General features: G+C 45.4%; 1 protein-coding gene across 2 annotated transcripts in view; it reads right to left on the bottom strand.

Annotated features, from left to right (window-relative positions):
* Positions 1-25,907, bottom strand: part of LOC147014626 (homeobox protein CDX-1-like) — a 43,234-nt gene that overhangs the window by 7,214 nt on the left and 10,113 nt on the right. The window contains exon 2 of one of the 2 annotated variants that reach the window (XM_085852750.1): positions 233-378. In XM_085852750.1, coding sequence (XP_085708876.1) covers positions 233-378 — 146 coding nt within the window. Of the gene's footprint in view, positions 1-232; positions 382-25,907 lie in introns of both variants that reach the window. The other variant, XM_085852749.1, reaches the window with a different exon arrangement.

Raw genomic sequence — 25,907 nt, 5'->3', positions numbered from 1 at the left:
TCACCAGCATCACCAATAAATTCCAAATCCTGTGTCGGAGTGGTGACCCCTCCAAGATTGTAACTCTAGCCAAGAAACTGCTTCAGCAGAACCGATGCTCTGCACAGAGCATGTTACATAAATCAATTCGGTAGTAATTGTGCAACTACTTCCTGTTCATTTACTTGACTGTAACTATGATGGCACAATGTGTTAGCTTGAAATAAGCTTATGACAGGCCCTTCAGTCCCACCTGGCGTTCTGACAGACCGAGCAGAGCCGCAAGCTCTGCTTTGCGCCGTATTGTGATGTAACGACTGTAATGAAATTCTTTCTCCAGTTCCAGCCGCTGATGATCCGTGTATACGACTCTGTACTTCTCCTTTGTTCGCGTTTTCCCTACTGACACACGTGCATTAACCAAGGCACAGGTGAGAGGATGCTTGTATAAATAGGATCAGGTGCACAACAGCACTGCAGTGGAGTATAAGGGGTGTTCAAAAACTTCTAAAAACGGTTCCTCACAAGTGACAACAATTGTAATCATTTATTGAAAAGTAACAGATAAAATAGTTGGATGCCTGAAGTAAAAACTTCAGTAATTTGCAATTGACTGGTTTTCTGAATGCCTGGACCATCGGCTAGGCTCTGTTCATCGAGGTTTCAATACTTTCAGACCAGAATATTTCGAAACAGGGGTCCACAACCTCAGCTGTGAGCTCGCATCAGAAGATCCACGACCTCATCTGTGTCCAGACAGTCATTCAATACAACAATACAACCTCACTGATCAAACTCTCGACACATAGCACGTATATATTTACTGTACACCTTCCTTGCTATCTCGATAGGTTTTCATGTATCACTGTATCATACATTCATAATTATTAAAAGACTTTCCATTATAAAATATATTAATACATATACCATCTTACATTGTCAGTAAATCGCACAAACCTTACAGGTATCATATTACACATGTTACTCAGCATGCCCATTTGTTTTACCCCTGAATCGAGCTGCTTTTCAAATACAAATAATTGTCATTTTAACAAATTTCTCAAGTGTTCTCCTGTGCCACCCTCAGAAACATGAGTTACCAATGAAAATATTTTTGAAATCTATTTATTTGAATGCGTCATGACGATATAAGAAACAGTATTGTGGATTTTCCACTAAAGCAGAAACACACACACACACACACACATCACACCTTGTGGATATTGAGGTGATACTTTACAGAGGTGGACACTGAGATCTGATTGGTCTTCATTCCATCTCCTGAAACCCACCCATATGTGGAGATAGCAGTTGACAACAGAAACTGACACACACACACACGGAATGTGACAAGCACTCCCCCACTCTCTATTGGACATATTCCTACACCAAAGCATCATCTCCAACCCAGAGACCTCAGCCTATCAAACAGACAAAGATTGCATGATCACCATCAGTCAAACATCAAACATAGCTTCTTCTTCTTCTTCTTCTTCTTCTTCTTCTTATTATTATTATTATTATTATTATTATTATTATTATTATTCTTATTATTATTATTATTATTATTATTATGGGCTTGTTTGCCCTCATCAGGATAGCATATTGATAAATATCTAACCAATACTGACCACATTCGTTGTTTAAACATCAGATGCACCTCCTGACTGTTATGGTGAGCATCGCCATGGATTATGTCTCATGGTAAAATCGCATAATCTGCAAAGAACAACCATCCATCTGCCACACAGATGATTGTTCCCGCTCATGCAAACCATTCAACCAGAAGGCACGTGATGTGATCGGTAGGTAAATCAAAACGTGTGGAGTGTGACAAGCACTCCCCCGATCTCCATTGGACATAGTCTTGCACGGATGGTTGTTCTTTGGCAGACGGACGGTTATTCTTTGCAGATTATGCGGTTTTACCGCCAGACATAATCCATGGTGATGCTCACCATAACAGTGAGGAGGTGCTTCTGATGGTTAAATGACAAATGTGGTCATCAGTGGTTAGATATTTATTAGTATGCCATCCTGATGAGGGAAAATAAAACAAAACAAAACAAAACAAAACAAAACAAAACAAAACAAAACAAAACAAAACAAAACAAAACAAAACAAAACAAAACAAAACAAAACAAAACAAAACAAAACACAACACAACACGAAATCTGGATAGGTGGCTCCGTTTGATGTTGAACTGATGTTGATAATGTAATATTTGGCTGTTTGACAGAGTCACCAGGCTGAGGCCTCTGTGTTGGAGGTGACACTTTGGTGTAAGACAATGTCAAATGGAGATCGGGGGATTGCTCTTCACACTCCACATGTTTTGATTTTCCCGCTGGTCACATCACGTGCCTTCCGGTTGAATGGTTTGCATTAGTGGGAACAATCGTCTAGGTGGCAGACCAGATGGTTGACTTTGCGGATTGTGGTTTTACTGTGTGAGACATAATCTGCAGTGATACTCACCATAACAGTCAGAAGGTGTGCCTGATTTAAATATGTCTTTATAGCTGTGGAGGAACTCTGGGAAGAGTTTGAAACAGCAAAGTGCTTACCTTGTGTAGACTTTCTTGAGTGGCTTTTTGCAGCTCCTTCGGATAGAGTGTGGGAGATGTCAATTATTTATATAATCCTGGCCACCTGGGTTTAGTTGATGAGATGAGAGCGAATTGGCTATGCCCTTCATTCATGGGTGAGAGATGTGGGTGGGTCTTTCTTTTTTAATACACAGATGCGTGGATACTTTGAGACCTAGAGAGGCTCCGTTCCATTTTCTGAAATCTGCACATGGAGATAACAACCAACGACACATGCACACACTTTGATACCTGCACTACTTTAACTGCTGCAATTATTCCAATATTTTTGAGGGGTCGGCTGTGGAATGCTTTTGGTCAAAAACTTCCATGAACCGGCAGGTGAGGCCTGACTTGATTTCGTCAGGTTGCCAGAAATAACTCACCTATTCTTTGCAAAAAGATGCCATGGGATCTTTAACTTCCACCAACTAATGACAGTAGATAGGACACCCAGCTTAATGTCCATTGGGGGACAGCACACTTTGTGATGCAAAGACCTGCCTATGAAGCACTAGTACAGCAATTAATAGGTGGGTTATGAATCAATCCCAGACGAGACAGCTCAAAGGTACACTACCTCATCACCATCCTGTTAGATGTGGCACAGAATCACAAATCGCAGAATCACAGAATCATGGAATCCCAAAATCAAGTCATCACAGAATTGTAAAATCATGTAATCTCAGAATCAAATAATCACAGAATCACAAAATGAAATAATTGCAGAATCACCAAATCACAAATCAAATCATTGCAGAATCACAGAATCAAATAATCTCAGAAAGGCAGAATAAAAGAATTATAGGATCAAAGAATCCCAGAACTACAGAATGAAAGAATCACATAATCAAATTAGAAGGGCACTCAGTCGAGTGCATACTTCTACCACGCAATGCCTGATCCACAAGAACATATTGGGCCCAATACATTTTTGAAATATCATGCTGTACAGTACTATATCGTTTTGGCCCGATCTCTCAATGGTGAAGAATCACTTAAGTAATTAAATAATTCTCGTATCCAGACTCGGATCTTCACCAAAATCAAATCAATTCGTCCTTGCCACACACCCAACGTGTCCACCAAGTTTCGTCCAAATCCGTGTACATCTTTTTGAGATATCGTGCTATATATTAGTTTAACCTTATCTCTCGATGGTGAAGAATCACTTAAAAATTATCAGATCTGGATCCAGATTCGGATCTTCACCAAAATTGAATCAATTCTTCCATGTCACACACCCAACATGTCCACCAAGTTTCATCCAAATCCGTCTGCAACTTTTTGAGATATCATGCACACAAACAAACAAACAAACAAACAAGACAAACATCAAACAGACAGAAAGGGGTGAAAACATAACCTCCTTCACCTTTAGTGGTGGAGGTAATAATCCCAGAAATGTAGAATGAAAGAATCACAGAATCACAGAACTGCAGAATGAAAGAATCACACAATCATTGAATCCCAGACCTCAGAATGAAAGAATAACATAATCACAGAATCCCAGACTGCAAAATGAAAGAATCACAGAATCATGGAATCCTCAAAATGCAGAATCAAAGAATCACATAATCATAGGATCCTACAACTACAGAATGAAAGAATCACATTGTCACAAAATCCCAGAACTACAGAATGAAAGAATCACATTATCATAGAATCCCAGAGTGCAAAATGAAAGAATCACAGAATCACAGAATCCTAGAACTGCAGAATCAAAGAATCACATAATCATGGAATCCTACAACAACACAATGAAATAATCACATGATCACAGAATTCCAGTACTGCAGAATGAAAGAATCACAGAATCACAGAACTACAGAAACAGCTTGGTCACTCAAGTGAACCTTATATCTTATTCATTAAATATGACGTCAACAGTGCTGACAGAGTTATAGTTCTTTTCTCCAACATTTTTTTTTTGGGGGGGGGGGGTTGGAAATTACTTAAAACATGTAGAAATGCAAAAAAAAATTCAAATATTTTTCAAATAAAATCGAATTTTTTTTTTTTAAGTTGCGAAATTTTAAGTTTTTTTTTTTTCTCTAACAATTTTTATTTTTATTTTTTGGGTTGGAAATCACTTAAAACATGTAGAAATACAAAAACAAGAATTCAAATATTTTTTTCAAAATGGCCGCCATAGCGGCCATATTGGATTTTGGACCGAGTCCAAAATTTAGTGGCATGATCCTTGGACCATACCTAATCCCCCACCAAGTTTCGTCGAAATCCGTCGAGGAGTTTTTCCGTAATACTGTTCACAAACAAAAAAACAAACAAACAGAAAGGGGTGAAAACAGTAACCTCCATCCATCTTCGATGGCGGAGGTTAAAAATCACACAATCATAGAATCCTAGAACTGCAGAAGGAAAGAATCACAAAATCAAAAAATGAGAATGTCTTTTTGATGAAAGTTTTCATTTTTGTTTTGTCAAAATGCTTGGTCGGGGTTTCGATTGTGACAAAAAATAAATTAATTCACCTTTTATTTCATTGTATTACTACACTTGATAATTACAGGGCCTGATCCCTAAGTCCGTGGCCTAGAAAAAAATGCAAAAATAAGGTTTATTGTCCAGTTGAAAGATAAAAAAAGATTGCAGAAATCTCGAAAACATTGTTTTATTACTATCAAACAACTTTGCATGTCTGGCTGTTGAATTGTTGATCATCCCTTTCTATGATTTAGATCGTAAACATAAGAGAAGAAAGTGTGATTAGGAAAAACAGGATTTGATGTCTATTTGTGGTCACTTGTACATCCGTCGTATGATATTTGGCAACGAGTGGTCCAGTGAAAAATTGATCCCACTCGAGGTTCCTTCACCAAAGATAACTTTGCAAAGTTTACATTGTTTTTTTTTCGAAACTTGATTGTTGTAACCCATTTGCCATTCCTATCTGAACACATTCTTTCCTGGTTCAAATTCCACAATATTGTGTTCATTTGTCTATTCAGTGTCTACTGTCTCTGGAAGTCCGAAAAAATGTCGTGACCTTTACGTAGTGTGTATTATATAAGCTCTTCCATGAGTCTTAACCTTTGACACTGCATAAAATGTTCTTGTATAGGATATGCATTTACGATGGATTTTCAAAACATTTTGCAAATGTGATAGCGTATTCACAGGAGTCCCAAACTTGTCAGATACATATAATGAAATTGATATACAACTATAAAATCTACTACTATATAAATACACTCTCCCCCACCCCCTCCCTCCTCTTTCTCCTCCACCATCCTCTCCCTCCACTTAATATTTCCTTCAGCAAAGTGACGGGTTGTATTTGCCAGTAATACTGGTGGGGTATGCTTATGCATTGTAAGCAATAACGAACCATGCTTCCCCTTGTCTCGGGTCACTTAGCACAACAGCTGCAGTCAGCACAACAAGCATGTATTTACGAATATTTTCATTTACAGACACTTTCCAACGGTTCTTTGATTTTTTTTTTCCTGGTGTATCGGCTTCGATATCCATCGGCACGCAAAATTTCAGCTTTCTACATCACCCAGAAGATACGGAACATTAATATGAGTCAGTCAGTGAGTGGTTAGAATGATATATGCAATACCGTATATACAGTGCCAATAGAAAGTCTACACCCCCTTTCAAAATTTTCACGATTTGTTCCCTTATAGCCTGGAATTAACTTGCATTAAATCAGACTTTTTCCACCTTCATTTACACATCATAACCCACAACTTCCAAGTCAAAAAAAAATTTAACAAATATCAGAAAAATTAATTACAAATACAAAACTAGAATATCTTGATGGATACGTGTCCACCCCCCCCCCCCTTTATAATAACAAGTGTAAATTAGCTCAGGTGTACCCAATCGCCTTCAAATCACACACCAAGTTAATTGGCCTCCACCTGTGTTAATTTGCAGTGATTCTGATTCTTTCAGAATAAAATCAGCCGTTCTTGTAAGGTTTCCTCTGCTGGCTAGTGCATTTCACAGCAAAGACTCAACCATGAGTTTTCAAGGGACCTCCAGGAAAAAGTTGTGGAAAGGCACAGATCAAGGGATGGATATAAAAAATATTTCAAATGCCTTGAATATCCCTTGGAACACAGTCAAGACAATCATTAAGAAGTGGAAGGCATGTGGTACCACCAAGTCCATGCCTAGATCAGGCCATCCCTCCAAACTGGATGACCAAGTAAGGAGGCGAATGATCAGAGGCCATCAAGAGGCCAATGCCAACATTGAAAGATCTACATTCCTTTATGGCAAAGACCTATGTGAAGCACTCCACAAGTCTGGCCTGTATACGAGGGTGGCAAGAAGGAAGCCATTACTCAAAAAAACCCCACATTGAGTCCCGTTTAAGATATGCAAAAAATCACTCCAAAGATTCTGAAGCCATGTGGAAAAAGGTTTTGTGGTCTGACGAAAGCACAATGGAACTTTTTGGCCTAAATGCAAAATGTTACGTTTGGCACAAACCCAACACAGCACATCACCCAAAGAACACCATCGCTACTGTGAAGCATGGTGGTGGCAGGGTCATGTTATGGAGATGTTTCTCATCAGCAGGAACTGGAGCACTTGTCAGGATAGAAAGGAAAATAAATGGAGCAAAATACAGAAAATCCAAGAGGAAAACCTGCCACTCTCTGCAAGAAAGCTGAAATTTGGACGGAAGTTCACCTTTCAGCATGACAATGACCCGAATCACACAGCCAAAGCTACACTGGAGTGGCCCAATCAGAGCCCTGACCTAAATCCAATCGAACATCTGTGGCATTACTTGTAGATTGCAATCCATCAACGCTCCCCACACAACTTGACTGAGTTTGAACAGTTTTGTGCAGAAGAATGGGTAAATATTGTTCAATCAAGGTGTGCAAAGTTGGTCGAGACCTAACCATACAAACTCACAGCTGTAATTGCTGTCAAAGATGCTTCCACCAAGTATTAACTCAGGGTGGTGGACACTTATCCAACCAAGATATTCTAGTTTTGTATTATTAATTAATTTTCTGAAATTTGTAGAATTTGTTTTTTTACTTGGAAGTTGTGGGTTACGATGTGTAAATTAAGGTGGGAAAAAGTCTGGTTAATGCAATTTAATTCCAAATGCAACAAAAAGATGAAAATTTTGAAAGGGGGTGTAAACCTTCTATTGGCACTGTATATATTTGCAAAATGTATGAACATGATGTCAGCAACATGGCATCGTGTCAATGTGCTCCTTTGGTTGAATATATATATATATATATATATATATATATATATATATATATATATATATATATATATATATATATATATATATATATATATATTACTGTATTTATATTTAAAATTACTGGAGCTGTAAACTGTAACAAAAAAAAAAAAAATTCATTCTAATCATTCTTGATTTGCTCGGTTTGCAGAATGCAGAATGTTTATTTTATGCTTAAAAATAAATCGTTCTTTGTCTATACTAAATGTTTGAGATTTTAAAAGAAATCATTGCAAGAAAAAAAAAGATAGCTCCAGCCAACTATACCACTGAGGTTGTTTGCATTGATCAAATTCTCCCAAACTGTACTTGACTGAATCGGGAATTGATTTTTAAAATTTATTTTTAGTTGCCCGATTTGAACGAAACTTGATACTGTACACTGCAGGAGAATGGTGAGTAAGGTGGCCCTAAAATTATTGCGCTATCGTGTACTGTTTTGGCTGTATTTCAGGAACATACTTGCATACATACATATATACAAGATGAGAGTTCTAGTGATGTATAGAACATAGATAGATAGATAGATAGATAGATAGATAGATAGATAGATAGATAGATAGATAGATAGATGTCTGCCCGTGGGATGCACCTGAGTAGTTGCTTGCAGTGTCTTCTTCTTGCGTATGGCAAGTTCCAAAACATATTGTTGCGAATTCGCGCCCGCCGGCGTGCGAGCGGCCACGTAACTCGAATCGCGGCACGTCGCCCACCGGACGGACAATTCCGTCGTGACCCTCTCGGACTAACGCCGGGAACTAGTCACGGGTGGGCCTTTCGGCCTCACCACGATCGTGCCAATCGCCCCCCCCCCCCGCGTGGGATAGGGTTGTTCGCCAAATTCGACCTACCTAAGTACCCACACGGAGGGTAGACCGGGCGATCGCACCTCGCCGCAGGTCGACTTCGGACACGGGCCACTTTAAGCGACCCGTTCCGTACTATCGGGATAACCGAGCGGTGTTATCGTCAACCTCGACGGTTCCGATTAATTATTGGGCGTATTTAGCCCACGACCAACCCTTTACGTGAAGTAAGATGGAGATTCAATTAAAGAAAAGACGAAGCGAAACGGGAAAGACCAGGCACATTTATTCCGCGGCAAACGGAAAGCACACATATACAATTACAACAATTATGCACCAAAAGCAAATGTAAAAGAAGAAACACAATGCAGATCTACTACCGACTACGCGAGCATACGGCAACACTCACACAGTTTTACTTTACAGACGGGACAGACAACACGTATACTCAAAATCAAAAGAAAAGGGCCACCCTCAACGACAAGGGGGCAGACGTGGTCTGTTGCACGAGGCCGGGCGGAGCCTACCCGTCTTGTGATGAGCCGCAAAATGGCGGCGGTGCCCCGACTCCACGGGTTTCGTTGGCACTGCTTGGAATGGGGTGGGAACGGGGCCCCCTTTTCGCACTATCTCAGCGCGGGGGGGGGGGGGGAACAGTGGGGGTTGTTGATGCTCTGGGGAAAGAGGATAGCTGGCTTGCTTGGGTCCCGTGACGAGCGACTCCACTGCGCCCTCGACCGCGTTCCCGGCCTCCCCTCTCCGCAGCTCCCCGACAGACTCCGAACCCCGACAGACCGACTCTCCTCCAGACCCGTCTTGACTGCTGCTGCCACACTTCGCCGCCGCCGCAACAACAACAACAACAACTCGCCCGAGCCCGAAACAGAAACTCTCCTCTCACTCAATTCGCCCCGCGCTCGGCGCTTTATAGTCAGCAGGAGAAACCATATGCAGATTTTCGGATCAGGATCGGCTCGGGGGCGGAGCCACACTCGCCCATTGGACGGAGGAGAAGTGGGCGTGAATCATTCCTGATCCTCGAATTTGCATATATCGATTCTACTCCGACGCGCCTGGAGGCGGGGCCAAATCGCCCCGCGCTCGCTGATAGGACGGAACAGAAGTGGGCGTGAATCATTCCTGATCCGACTTCCCCGGAAAGGCCGCTTTTTGCACCCGCTGCTCGGCGCGCGCCCTATACGAGTCCAGGATCGGTGCCCACAAGCGGTGCGGGAATGGCCGCAGAAGGAGGAGAGGTGAAGGTGGTGGAGGGTTTATTGTGGTGGTCCCCTGCCACGATGACGCTTGGAATGGCGGTGATGCGATGGTTGCGAGAGCGAGTTGTGACGGTAAAGGTCGTGGCTGTTGGCGTTGTTGTTGTTATGAAGCGGCGTTGCGGTTGGTGGTTGTTGTGTGATGGCGGTTGAGACGTGGTTGGCTCAAAATAAAGATAGAACAGAAAAACGGCTATCTTAAAGGGTCGCAGCCCGAATAAATGACATTTATTCCCTCTAAACAACGGGTTTGGGCTAACTACACATGTACTTACAGAGATATCTCACCTACGGGACCTGAATGGTGGTTTGCGAATTTCCTCAACAACAACAATATCTTCCACAATCAACGCACAAAGCAGCTGGATTAAATGTATGGTACAATACCGTAGTATGTACGTAAAAAACATGTCTTCCACGAGTCGCGAATATGACCTGCTTCCTGTACATACTGTATTACAGCTTTGTGGGATAAAAAATTGAAACGGTGCATGATGATGATGATGTTGTTTTCGTTTTGCGGTCCATACAATACGGTATGGTTAAGGGATTTTAAAATACTAGTGCGTACCCGTACGTGCGTGGGCATAAGTGCAAAAAAACAACAACTTTCAAACAACCACACAGGCCGTTCCTTCGCTCTCGTAAATAACGACTGCATTGGGGCATTGTGTTTATCTATAAATGTGCATTAAAAAATCGAGAAATTATTAGAATACAGTAAGTCATCACTATCCGGTTGTCCGTACGTTGTAACCCGTAATGGGGAATGTGGCTGAGAATCTCTTCCCCAACGGCCACGCCTACGCAGCAACGTGTCCTGTCATTGGTTTGGTAAATAAATGGCCATAACTTGGGAACCACTTGTCCGATTAATATCAAACCTTGAAAAGGCACATACTCAGGTCCCCAGCAATATACCTGGTAAGTTTCAATTAGATTGGACCAGTGGTTGTCGAGAAACAGCAGTCACACACACACACACACACACACACACACACACACACACACACACACACACACACACACACACACACACACACACACACACACACACACACACACACACACACACACACACACACACACAAACACACAGAGATTGCTGGAATTATAGATAGATTGTTGCAGGCTGGGGTCCGGTGGCAAGAACGATCACTAGGTGGGGGAATTTACGTCGATTCCCACCAGACTCCCCGGAATTGTAGGCCATAGCTCACGGATAATTCCGTGACGCGGCGGGTCGCTTAACCGACCGTGGACACCAATACCTCAACCACGTGGCGAAGGGTCCTCCTGTCTATAATCAAATTACCTAATTAATCACGTGGTTTCAACTACTGGGGAACCACGCCCTCGGTACGCCTTGCCCAAACCGGATCACACTACCGACTACGGAAGAGTACCAATTACCAACTATCTTTCCGGATCGGATGTAGCCGAGCGGAACTGCCAAGGACGTACCGGCTCGAAGGAACGGATTATCGGGAATAAAGACCCGGCGCAACTCAGATCCGAACCATGCTGGATCAATGGAGGAAAAGACAAAGATGAGCTGGGAACATTTCTACAATGATTTATTTACACTAAAGCGGGGGAAAGCATGTGGCACAGGAAAAAGGTTTATTGGGTGTGTTACACAGGAGAAGATGAGAGAGGTGTGGTGCAACAATTAAGCAAGCAACTTATAAAAGCAGACAGTGCAGACTTGACTCGAGATTAATACAAGCAACAATCACAAAGATAAAGATCTTAAACAGGCTTATCTAACAGACAGGCGCCCCACACTCAGACAAAATAAACCCAATGAAAAGAAAAGGGGACCTTTTGCAGCCAGGAAGGGAGGGAGTTGAGGTTACAGTTTCTGGTACCTGAGCGTTTCGGGGGGGGGAGGGTGCTCCGTGGTGCGGCACCCGACAAAGGTCGTGCGGTTCGGTCCACAGCCACACGTGTGGAGATCGTGTCCGTCAAGGAGCTTGAGTGGAGAGAACAGAGTCGATAGGAGAAATGGAGCAGTTGACAGGACCAGGCAAGAGACCCGGTCGAGGTTGGGTGTGCGTGGACTAGCAGTCGGGTCGTCGAGGCGGAACGTGGTCAGAGCCAAGCAGCGGAACACCTTCACAACGACCCCATCAATAACAACTGCAGCCTTCCAATCCTTCTCCCACTCCAACTAACTCCTTTTCATCCCATACCACTCTACTCTGAGGATTGCTTCGCAGTTTATAGATCACGGAGCTAGGGGATGGAGCCATGGCGAAGCCGACGTCATCGTTCATCCCGATTGGACCGGGCCTTCATGCGGTCCGCCTTCCTGGGCGGGGTCTCACCAGAGGCCGGCAAGGCCTCCCCACACCACGTGTCTGGGTTTGGGAAGGTGGAAGCCGAGATGGAACTGCCACAACGAATGTCAGGATTCTGACTCAGAAAACGAGTCTCTGGGTAGGCACTCATCACGCTGTGGTAAGCGAGGTGAGGGTGCGAGGCAAGCGAGATGAAGGTATCGTGGTTCAAATAAAAGGGGAAATAAAATAAAAGGGGAGAAAATGATTTATTAACCTAACTAAAAGCCCATCGCAATGCACCCCCGTGTTTTCCCATTACACACAAGGAAGGGATCTATCTGCACGTATACTAATGGAATAACTGACTTGGGACACCTGTCTGTTGTATGCATATGGTTCTGAGAACTGTAACACTACCCCCACCCTTTTGCTAGACTCGAACCGAGTTGTTTGCATTCGTGTGGGATGCAGGTGTAGGTTCCCCTCGTACATTTTACCTATGGATCCCTGAGTGCGACATTTTGAATACATGTCCCAAAAATAAATAACAGTGCATTGTATAACTAAACTAACAGACTCATTCGGACAGCTTAACTACATTGCCGGAACTAAACAAACAACAGGTGGGTTAGGACTATACACATTTCTAATATTTACACTACCCATGGCCTTGGACCTGTAGCTTGAGGAAAGAACACAATAAAGGCAACATTCTGGGATGAGTGCAACAGCAGGCAATCGATGACCAGACATCTTCAGGGCCCTTTGTTTGTTGGTCTATCTTTTTTATTTATTTATTCCTGGCTGCTGGAGGCAACTCACCCTAGCATGGCAGGCCACACACCGTTTCACAGGCCATTTGAACTGGCCTTTATGCAACAAGGAGATCTCCGGGCTGCCCAATGCAGTCCCCAGTAACGCGGCTGCCTGCGGGACAGTCCTTGCAATAACTTTCACAAAGATGGTCCTGGCGCACATGGTAAAGGGGAGGTATGGCAAATGGAGCCAAGGCAAAGGCAGAAAAAGGCATGACAAATGCAGACCAGGTAAGGTGTAACAGGTCGGCACACGAAGTTGGCCGGCCTCGGCGTGGTCTCGTGAGGTTGTGGAGGGAGTGTGGTGGCGTTGGCCGGTCCAAATACGGGCTTGGACCTACCCTACGGTCTCACCCCAACCTATCGCCTATGCCTGTCCTTGTCCATACCCACCCCCATTAGCGTGTAACAAACACAACGAAATTTAGACTTATTATATATATTTTTTGTTGTTGTTGTTGTTGTTGTTTTTTTTTTTTTTAATAATTACGTGTGTCCCTAACCCCCTTATTGTCTTTGTTCGGCTAACCTGTCCTGACTGTTCCCAATTCGTAAGATCCCTTTTGAGAGGATTAAGGAAGAGACAAGTGAATTTGTCTCGAGGCCCAATGCAGCCTCAGAATAACTCCCACAGGCCTCAGAAATTGTCAAGGCGAGTCCAGCGGCCTACGAATAGCGAAGGGATGGATGGGGTGAAGGGGTACATGTTTCCTATCTATCCTAGCATTCATTAAACATTAATCTATCCCCGGGGCTTTTCAACACGCCTGTCTCTTTAAACTATTGGTTCCAGCAACCACGATTCCCGTCGCCTGTGCTGGTGTTCATTATTAATTTGGGCCTGGCCCGCAAATTTTCTCTTGTGCTCTTGCACAATTTCGTGGCTGGGCAGCGTGGCTCAACTGGCAGGTCACCCTACCTGCCAAACTCAAACTTTGGCACCCCTGGGTCGCTGAGGCTGTCTCCGAGCCTACCTACTCCGTATGAACGTGGGGAATGCCCTTCCTGGCATCTTCCCCGTCATTGCCCACGTGGTATTTTGGTGCCCGGGTCCCGTTTCTGTGGGCTACCCATGCCCATTACACTAACTCGGTCCCTTGGACCCATGGCCTACTCTGGCCGACTACTTCGGTGCCCAGGGTGCCCTCTACTCAGGACGCATATTTCACCAGCCATGCTCCCAGCCGGTCAATAGTCTCCTGCACCCTACAAAAAGGTTTTGTGCCTTCGTTCAACACCAACAACCTAACGACCTCCTTTTGGTTAATTTAACTCTCCCACTAACCCCGGGTTCCCTTGGGTGGGATTCAATCCACCCCCCAATCATTCGTTTCTAAATTCTAAATTAAATTCCCCCTAACTGATGTTACAGGGCCCCATGGAGGACTGCTCATGCCCCCACGAGGCCGGTCTATCGAAGAATAAAACCCTTCCCCAAAGTAATGCTGCTTTGCCCCCGCGAGGATGTTCGCTACATCCTGGCCGGGCATCATGTACTCATGGTAAGGCTCGACAAGCCTTGCGTCTCCAGGGCGGCGGTTAACTGCACGTTCGCCCCCTCCGTTTGGCCGATACATGAGGCCGTAACGTCGCCCCGTTAATTAGCTTACATGCTTGCTTTCGGGCTGTAGTGTCGTGGTAGAGATGCTTAGCAGGCAGACACGAGCGGGGGAACAGTCGAGCCCGGCTGTGGTGTACAAGCGCGAGCACGGGCGTACTTTGCCCGCGGCTCTCCTTTATTACGTACTCAACACACTCACGAGCCGTGGCGACTACGGCATCCACTACGACGCCTCAGGCGGCGCGCACTCCTTATATCCCTGGCAGACACGATGCTCACGACGACCACTCCCCCCATCATCATGCCCTGCCCCACAGGCCCGCAGACTATACCACACTCCTCCCCCCTAAAACCATGATTATTAAATGATCACCATCATAATAAGCATAAGCAGCACGAAATACCACGGTATCAAAGCAGACAAGGTACAAAAAAGAAAACAGCAAAGTATAAAAGCACATCACATCATATAACGTGTGGATGCGAGCGAGTGAAACAGCAACGGCCAGGTCCCGAAGACTGAGTTGCACAAAGCACCTACCAAACTCTGACCGCGTTACCGATATGAAGCAGCAAGGCGAGAAGCACAGCAGCACTACGCAGCAAAAACGCCCCCAGGCGGCTCATGCTTACATGGCCTTTGGCGAGGTCACGGCGACCTCCCGAGCAAACCTCCCCCGGCACCATCAAACGCCTCCGGCCCACAAGGCGGCACATTTCCCCCAGGCAGACCTGAAGCAGATAAACATTCCGAGGCCGGGAGCCCGCTGTCTGGGAGCCGTGGCGCCAGCGCCAGACCCGATTGACCTTGGGTGGGGGCGCTGAACAGCGCCGCTGGCTGGATGCAACCAATGCTCCACAACAACCCACGCACCACAATCAGTTGAGATGCCAACGCATGTCCAAACGGCCTTGAGCGAAAACAGAGAGCTGCGCCCCAGGCGCCAGGCCCGTCTGACCTTGCCGAAACCAGATGTGGGGGTAACGCTAAACAGCGCATCAGCCCTGGCTCCGAGTCGATCTCCGAGACCCACACGGCAGTTAGACGGTAGCAACTCCATTCAAACCACACTTTAACAACAGGCTCGTCATAAATCAATAAGAACATCATTTGAACCATTGCAAACTCATTTTTCCGTACAGCGCGTTCTTTCGACAAAATCCCTGCACATGACGAAGCAACTAACCGTGGCCTGGGGCAACTGGAGGCTAATAAAACCTCTTTAATTGCCACCACCGCTCCCAAAGCCTCCACATCACATTGACCATACTGCAAAACCCATCGATTGATCTCCGCCAAACCCACTCTCACACAGGAACTGTTGGCATTTATTTCAACAACGTTAAACCGCATCACTAGAGCAAGGAAAAACAAATATGCAATGAACAGCAACCCATAACTCACATCACGAGTCCGTCTCTTGGTTGTTGACTCGATGTTGTGACCCGTGACTTCCTTGAACGCGACGGGCTCGCCACAACTCGTCGTCGAAGCTGCCCGAACAACACAGGCGCACATTGCCTCATGAATGCCGCCGAAGCGCGAGAACTCATCGCGAGAGCTGGCACGGCTCCCGCTGCTCCCGAACGGCACATCACCGTTGCAGGCAGCAACGAACGGCGGCTCCCGTTGCATCGATGCGGCTCCCGCCGCCAGAACCTCGCCCTCGGGTCTCGACGAAAGCATCGAAGAGAGCACCAGCACACCTGGAGGTACGAACTGGAGATCCAGCCCGAGGTGCGCCAGCCAGTCCCGACCCAAAAGGACGGGCCCCTCCCCTCGCACCACAAACACTGTGAGTAGGGCGCTTCGACCCCGGTAGAGCACCGAGACGTCGGGCGCCGCAAGCGGCGCAATCGCTTCGCCGGTGTACATGCGCGATGCGAGGGCAGCACGAGTGGACTCAACTCGACACCCGATCAGTGTCCCGCTCACTCCGACCTCCCCTGGCATCGGCCCTGTCACTATCGGACCAACTGAAACCAGGCTCAACATGGGCAGCATCAGTGCCCCAGTCACCTCAACCTCCCCTGCCACTGATCTTGTCACCTCCGGACCAATTGGAAGCAGGTCTAACACCGGCAGCATCTCCCGCTCCGGGTCGCTGGAATCTCCGTGCCCAGGCTGCAAACCTCGACCCGGGGCGTTACCGTGCACGCCATGCACCGAACACCATACCGGCAGTAGGTCTTGACCCGGGATGGAAGGACCGCTTCGCACACCGCCATCTATGACTGTAATGATGGGCGATGACTCTCGGCACACACACCGTAGACGTCCTCGAGTGCTCAGACCGCCGTCCGAGTGATTGCATTGCAACGCTCGCCCACGACCCGCGCCGCAGACCGTGCGCGCGGCCGTGCGCGCCTGGCACATCGCGCTGACCTCCGGATCATCTGCTGCGCACCGACCATCGAGACCCCGGACATTCCTCAGAGCCTGCGCGACGTCCAACGCCGCGCCCGTGCCGAAGTACGTGTCATCGTTCTTTAGCCGTGGCCTTGCAGAAATCATTCCCCCGATTTGTCGTGCCTCAATAAAATGAACACTGAGCGCGGCCGTTGCCCACTCGACGTGGCCGAAATCGATTCCGACGAAGGCGGGCACGCGTCCGCGCGCCGTGCCACGACTTCCTGTCATGCCTGAGCTGGCCGCGCTGGTGAGCCTCCTGGCTCCGGAGCCTGTGCGCACGGCGAGCGAACCTGCGACACGCTCTTCGCGATGCGTACTCCTCCGGAACCTCGAACCGTGCGAGGTGCGCTGAGTTACTCGCTGCCACTCCGAACCCAGCCACCACCCTGCACACGCCTATCCGAAGATCCTCGTCAGCCAACTGTAGTGTCGTGGTAGAGATGCTTAGCAGGCAGACACGAGCGGGGGAACAGTCGAGCCCGGCTGTGGTGTACAAGCGCGAGCACGGGCGTACTTTGCCCGCGGCTCTCCTTTATTACGTACTCAACACACTCACGAGCCGTGGCGACTACGGCATCCACTACGACGCCTCAGGCGGCGCGCACTCCTTATATCCCTGGCAGACACGATGCTCACGACGACCACTCCCCCCATCATCATGCCCTGCCCCGCAGGCCCGCAGGCTATACCACACGGGCCATCCACCATGTGAGCCACCGTGCACTACTCACCTGGCCTTCGTGCTGCGAGATCCCTGATGACGTCACTCGCAGACGGGCCCGGCCGTGTCGTTCCCAGGAGATTTAAATTTTATACCCACCATTGTCAAGATGGTCAGTCAGCATCCGAGTTCGTAGCTGATTTATGCCAACTCACCGAACATTGTGAGTTTACAGATAAACTCAAAGAGATGTTACATTATTTCTTTATAATTGGCATCAATGACGACTCAATCCTGTGGAAACTCCTGACTGAATCCGACCCCAATTTGGCTAAAGTCATGGAAATAGCCACTGTGTGTATGCCAACTGCCGAGAGCCTGCGTGTGATCTCTAACAAGTCAAAAGTTATAGGTTAACAAGGTAACCTTTGGCGACAAGCAAAAGTGTTTTGGCAAGCCACCAAATTCACCTCGACCTCCTGATATTTCTAAATCTACCCAGATGGTTGGGTAACTTGTTGGCTTTCTGGTGGTAATCATCAAGCTTTCCAATGTCGGTTGAGGAATTATACCTGTGACAGCTGTGGTAAGCGGGTGCATTGAAGTGTCGTTGTTCTCGATCCAAGTCGAAGAACTTGTCTCCTGCTTATCACATTGAGGTGAACCCTGAAGCAGACTGCCTTCTTTGGGGTAGCTGAGTGATAATTCCACCTAAACTCCAAGGGCATATTATCATTGAACTCCACAATGCTCATCAAGGCAGAGTCACCATGAAAGCTATTGCCCGAGCCCATGTCTGGTGCCCTGGTTTGGACAGTGACATTGAGTCCAGTGCACGCTATTGTTACACTTGTCAAGCCCATGCTAAGACATCGCCTCAGTCTCCATTGGCCATGTGGTTGTGGCCATCAAAGCCATGGTCCAGACTACTCATTGACCATGCTGGTCCATTTCAAGGGAAGCTTTTCCTTATCGTAGTTGATGCCCACTCCAAATGGATTGAAGCTCTCGTGGTGCCATCCTCATCCTCTACTGTAACAATTGAAGCTCTATGTACTATGTTCGCACAACATGGTATTCCAAACTCCATTGTATCAGATAATGGATCATCATTTACAAGTTCAGAGTTTCAGAACTTTTGTAAAATGAATGGCATGAACCACTACACATCTGCCCCCTACAAACCTTCCAGTAATGGTCAAGCTGAACATGCTGTTCAGATCATCAAGAATGGACAAAGCCGCGTCAAGGAAGGCTCCATTCAATCTCGTCTTGCTCGTGTGTTGCTCAACTACAGCACCAGACCACATCAAACCACCGGTCGCTCAATAGCAAAGCTTCTGATGGGTCGTGAATTAACAACACGGTTATCATTAGCACACCTGGACGTAACGGTCCAGGTTGAGAATAACAAGTATCGACAGAAACGTAATCACGACCAAACGTCTGTATACTGCATCTTCCAGATCAATGATCCTGTGTATGTGTTGAACTCCAGATGTGGAACCAAGTGGATATCTGGCATCATTATCAATAACATTGGTGAAATGATGTTTCTTGTGAAGTTGTGTAATGGTAGATGTATGCGTAAACATGTTGACCAACTCAGATTACGTCATGGGGAGCCAAACATTGAACCGGCTCAAGTGCCTTTGTCACCCACTCCTGTATTAACACCATCTGCGTTTGAACCTGAGGTGTTTCCTCATGAAAGCTTTTCACCCATCAATGTACCTGAACTCCTTCCCGACCCTGTATCCCTTATTGAGAAGTCCACAGCAGTTGCGAGCAAGGACAGCCCTCTACTAACCCTTAGAAGATCAGCTCTTGTCTATAAGCCCCCTGAACATGTTGATATATATATATATATATATATATATATATATATATATATATATATATATATATATATATATATATATATATATATATATATATATATATATATATATGTTGTTCTTTTGTTTGCACAGTAGTTTATGATAATGCATGCATACATGGGTGCACCGGGGCGTGGTTAAACAGAGGCATGTGACCGCCCATGTTCCGATGCTGTGCTGTGCTGTGCTGTACTGTGTTGTGCCCATGTCCGAATAAAACCTATTGTTCCCACTTCAGGGCTTTCATCCCTGTCTCTCGAGTCCATTACATTCATGAACCAGGAACTGCCACGAACCGATAATATTATCCCCCTTCTCTCCATTATAAAACTGATTAAAGACTCGCAGATTTTTCCCCAACACTTTCAGATTTTAGCCCTGACATTCATGGATTTTCGTCTATTTCCACAGCATTTTCCTGCATTTTCGCAAGATTTTCTCCGACATTCACAGATTTTTTGTGGGTCGGGAAATCCCTGGACCGATCCCCCCATTTTCCATTGAAACAATGCCCCCACATTTGTGGTTTCAACATTCGCGGGGTCTTCTGGGAATGTATCCCCCGTGAATGTTGGGGTCCTGGTATGTATTTATGTATATATATATATATATATATATATATATATATATATATATATATATATATATATATATATATATATATATATATACAGTATATATGATATCTATAACATATATATTGTTTCAAATTTCGCCCGCCCGGCGTGCGATCGGCCACGTAACTCAAATTGCGATGCGTCGCCCACCGGAACGGACAATTCAGTCGTGACCCTCTTGGAACTACCGCCAAGGAGCTAGCCACGGGTGGGGGTTTAACCTCACCACAACCCAGTCCGCATTCTACCCGCGCGAAATAGGGTGAATCGCCGAATGTCGATATACCTAAGTACCCGCGCGGGTAGCGTACCGAGGAGTTGTACCACGCCGCAGGTCGACTTCGGACACGAACCGCTGAAGCGGCTCGTTCCATGCTAAAGGGATAACCGAGCGGAGTTATCGCCGACCTCGACGGTTCAGTTTTACTTATTGGGTGTTTCAACCCACCACCAATCCCTTACGTGATGCAAGATGGAACTTTCAAATGAAGGAAAGGACGCAACGAAACGGGAAACAATTTGACAAGCACTTTTAATTCACACACAGACAAGCACGTATTTTACAATCATCCAAAAATGCACGTACACAGTCAAAGCCAGAACAATACGCAGAGTTACTCCCGAATAAAGCAATGTACAAGCACTTATACGGGTTTACTTAATAGACTGGCGCCACACACACACATTTACACAAAAAGAAAATACAAGCCACCCTCACAGGCAAGGAGGCAGACAGGTCTGTGGACCAAATGAACGTGGGACCTGGGTGATCGGCCAGGTCCACGAGACCGAAAGCGTCTTACACGCGCCCTCGTGGCGCAATGGCGGGCTAGCCACAATGTCCGTGTAATGCGCCTGACTCCGTGCCCCTGGTATGGTCGGTGAGCTCCTTTGGCGTGCGTTGCGCAGGCATGTGTTGGTCGGCACCACGGTTGGGTTGGGGAATGGAGGGGGTTACCGGCGCTATCTCAGCGCGGATGGGGGGGGGGGAATTGTTGATGCTCGGGGTTGGGATAGGGGAATGGCGGACGCTTCGTCCCGCTAGCGGGGTCTCGGGACCGCACCGACTCTGGCGAACTCTCACCCCCGAGTCCTCTTCCGCGTCCCTACTTCGCTCCGCGACTCGTCCCTCGACCCGGCAATGACAACCTCCACGATGACCTTCGTCTTGACTCGACCAGCTCAGCCAGCACAGCACCGCACAGCTCAGCACAACCCAACACACGACGCCCGAGTCGCCTTGTGTTCGCGTCTTTATAGACCGGAAGAGGAGCGTGTATGCTAATTCGCGGATCAAAACGCAATTGGAGGCGGGGCCACGCCACCCGACGTTCAGCCATTGGTCGGGCAAAAAGGTGCGTGAGCCTCTCCTGATCCGAATTTCCTCTCCCGTAAAGGCATCCATTTGTACTCGCGGCTCGACGCGTCCGGCAACAATTACCGAACGGGCCCTGGACAGCACGACTTTCGGTGATGACTGGTGGTGTGGTTGATGGTTGTGGAAGGAGAAAGGAGAAGGTGGTGGGGGGTTTGCTGTGGTGGTTTGGTTGTTGTCGGGCGTCGTTTGGGAATGGCGGTGAAGCGATGTTTGCGGGATGGAGTTGTGGAGGTAAAAAGGCGAAGGTGGTGGTGTTTGAGTTGTTGGCGGCTTAATGGTCCAAAATAACGATAGAGAAAGAAAAATGGCTAACTCAAAGCGTCGCAGCCCAGATGAATCACACATATTCCCTCTAAACAATGGGTGTGGACTGACTACACATGAACTTATCGATATATCTAACTTGAGGACCTTTCTGGTGTATTGCAAATTTCCACAGCCGTAACAATATATATATATATACACATATATATATAAATATATGTATATATATATATATATATATATATATATATATATATATATATATATATATATATATATATATATATATATATATTACACATATATAATGATATATAAATATTATATATATATATATATACATATATATAAATTACATATATATATATAACGATATATAAATATTGGATATACGTATATGTTTTCGTTAGTCTTTCAGCTGCTCCTGTGAGGGGTCGCCACAGCGGATCATCCGTTATGATCCGCATACTGATTTGGCATAGGTTTTACGCCGGATGCCCTTCCTGACACAACCCTGGTCGCCTCTTACGACACAGGGATAAGGATTGGGTTTCGCCATGATTCCGCTGCCCATAGGCTGCCCTACTGCTCTCACAGAGCTCCCGTCCTCAAGCGATCCTCCAACCAAAGCCTCCGAGAAGCCGGATTACAGGTGCACGCCACTACGCCCGGTATTGTATCTACATACATACATACATATATATATATATATATATATATATATATATATATATATATATATATATATATATATATATATATATATATATATACAGCTCTGGAAAAAATTAAGAGACCACTGCAAAATTATCATTTATTCTGGTTTTACTATTTATAGGTATGTGTTTGAGTAAAATGAACATTTTTGTTTTATTCTATAAACTACTGACAACATTTCTCCCAAATTCCGAATAAAAATATTGTCATTTCGAGCATTTATTTGCAGAAAATGACAACTGGTCAAAATAACAACAAAGATTCAGTGTTTTCAGACCTCAAATAATACAAACAAAACAAGTTTATATTCATTTTTAAACAACACAATACTAATGTTTTAACTTAGAAAGAGTTCAGAAATAAATATTTTGTGGAATAACCCTGATTTTCAATCACTTCTTTCATGTGTCTTGGCATGCTCTCCACCAGTCTTTCACATTGCTGTTGGGTGACTTTATGCCAGGGTGACTTTATGCCACTCCTGGCACAAAAATCCAAGCAGCTCGGCTTTGTTTGATGGCTTGTGACCATCCATCTTCCTCTTGATCACATTCCAGAGGTTTTCAATTGGGTTCAGGTCTGGAGATTGGGCTGGCCATGACAGGGTCTTGATCTGATGGTCCTCCATCCACACCTTGATTGACCTGGCTGTGTGGCATGGAACATTGTCCTGCTGGAAAAACCAATCCTCAGAGTTGGGGAACATTGTCAGAGCAGAAGGAAGCAAGTGTTCTTCCAGGACAACCTTGTACATGGCTTGATTCCTTCACATTGATTGATTGATGAGTCCTTCACAAAAACAAATCTGGCCGATTCCAGCCTTGCTGAAGCACCCCCAGATCATCACCGATCCTCCACCAAATTTCACAGTGGGTGCGAGACTGTGGCTTTTAGGCCTCTCCAGGTCTCCGTCTAACCATTAGACGACCAGGTGTTGGGCAAAGCTGAAAATTGGACTCATCAGAGAAGATGACCTTACTCCAGTCCTCTACTGTCCAATCCTTATGGTGTTTTGCAAACTTCAGCCTGGCTCTTCTTTGCTCCTCATTGATGAAGGGCTTTTTCTAGTTTTGCACGACTTCAGCCCTGCCCCGAGGAGCCTGTTTCGAACCGTCCTCGCCATGCACTTCACCCCAGCTGCCATTTGCCATTATTTTTGTAGGTCACTTGATGTCATCCTACGGTTGTTGAGTGACATTCGAATGAGTTGGCGGTCATCCTGGTCAGTGGAAAGTCGTTTTCGCCCTCTGCCAGTCAGTAGCTTTGTTGACCCTAATGTCTGCTGCTTGACCTTGTTCTTATGAACCACCATCTTTGAAATTTTAAGGATGGAAGCAACGTGATGCTCACTGTATCCCTCTGCCAGTAAAGCCAGAATTGAACCCTTCTTTTTCTCACTCAAAACCTTTCTTTTCAACTCTTTTGGCATGGTCAATAGTTATTTTTTTGATTCCAATTACTTTTGAGGTACTACTAGCACTGTTTTTGCCATCCAGCTGGTCCTATTGCAAGAGGATAGTGATGACTACAGCAGTGTTTTTTATACTTTTCCTTGTTAAATAAGATTCGGTTCAGGTGATCACCTAATCAGTACCTCACTAAGTAGAATGAGGTGTGCCTGTGTGGGAATTCAACAGACACTGGAATGGAATGGCTGCCATACATGTGGAGATGCTGATTTAAAATATTTTTGGAGTGGTCTCTTATTTTTATCCAGAGCTGTAAAAAGATATATATATATATATATATATATATATATATATATATATATATATATATATATATATATGTATACAGTAGACTAGGCGTAAGTCGTCACCATCGGGACCGAGAAAAAAGTGACGACTTAGAAATGTGACTACTTACGCGTATGCGAACATTCATGATGATTGTGGGGTGAAGGATGAAGTCGCGCGTGGCCTAGACACATATGTGTGAGAGCTGGCTATTGTACCAAAAGGAAAACACAATCCTCGGGGCATAGGTGGGGGTTCATTGGTGAGTTGGAAAGTGATCAAGCAAAGATGGAATTCATTAATCAGTTTATCAAAAGTAAAGATAATGAACAACTGTAAGACAACTCATATACCATCGGTGATGGTATGGTGACAAACCACATGACACACAGTCATCGTGGTGATGATTACCACTCAATGCCAATGTGTAAGTGAGTGCGGTAATGTACAAAACAAGCCAATATAAAACCATGATCGGACTTCAACACGAAGCTTGATTGATCCTTTACTCCTTCGCGAAGTAATCCGTTATGTTTGAGTGCCTCAAACTCTTGGGCATCTGGTGCATGAGAAAGGACTCAAACCGGTCATTGTATTCCATGATGTTGTCTGGGCAATCCTCCACCAAAAGACAGTATCGGCGCATCACATCCAGACAGTATCGGCGAATCCACGCTGCCTGATTCGCCGCACCTCTTGACCTTGCCGATTCCCCACCTCACCTTGAATCTGTCTATCCAGTGCATCGGCAAGGTCTCGGCATCATCATGTCCGAGGTCCGCAGCGAATTTACGTACCTTCAGCAGCAACATTTCACCGTCCAACCGAATATTTGGCTGAGCCGACATTTGCCGAAACCAGATGATGAGCGCGTCATCGACATCTTCAAAGGACACACATTTCACGCGTTTCACACTTACCACCGGCCTCGCGATCTTCTCCACTTGTCCAAATATCTTGCCCTTATTCTTCAAGATATCGTTCAATGTCTGCCGTTTGATGTCCAACTTCTCAGCTGTGGCTGTTTTCTTCATCAGTGGGTTTGCCTCGCAAAACTGGATAATGTCGTATTTTTCTTGGTAGGTTTTAGTTGTAAGCTTACGCTTAGTCGCCATTGTCCTGCCTGCAGTGCGATCAATGTGTGTACGCAGTTATAAATAGCCAATCACTGGCGGTGTAAACCAATGAGCGAGCATCACGATTCCATGAAATCGGGCTTCTCACGAGGCAGCAGTTCCGTGTGACGAGTTAGGAGTGGTAATTTACTTGAGTTTCCATTACGCGGGAACGGACAACATCTGACGGCTTTGACGAAGTGACGACTTAGAGATGACGACTTACAGAGGGATGACCCTTTATTCAAAGGGATTTAACATGAGATAAATTCGGGACTTTTTGATGCTGCTGACTTAGGCGAAGTGACGAGTTACACGCTGCTGACTTACGCCTAGTCTACTGTATGTATGTATGTATGTATGTATGTATGTATGTATGTATGTGTATATATATATATGTATGTGTATATATATATATATATATATATATATATATATATATATATATATATATATATATATATATATATATATATATATATATATATATATATATATATAACCTTTACATATTTGATGATGTGGATTGTGAGACAGCTTTAGATATTTGATGAAGTGTGTTGT

Source organism: Eptatretus burgeri, chromosome 13 (assembly GCF_056783735.1).
Source record: "Eptatretus burgeri isolate ZD-2024b chromosome 13, Ebu_testis_v1, whole genome shotgun sequence".
Classification (NCBI taxonomy): Eukaryota; Metazoa; Chordata; class Myxini; order Myxiniformes; family Myxinidae; genus Eptatretus; species Eptatretus burgeri.
Note: the sequence above shows the minus strand (reverse complement) of the source record. Positions and strands in the feature narration are given on the sequence as shown.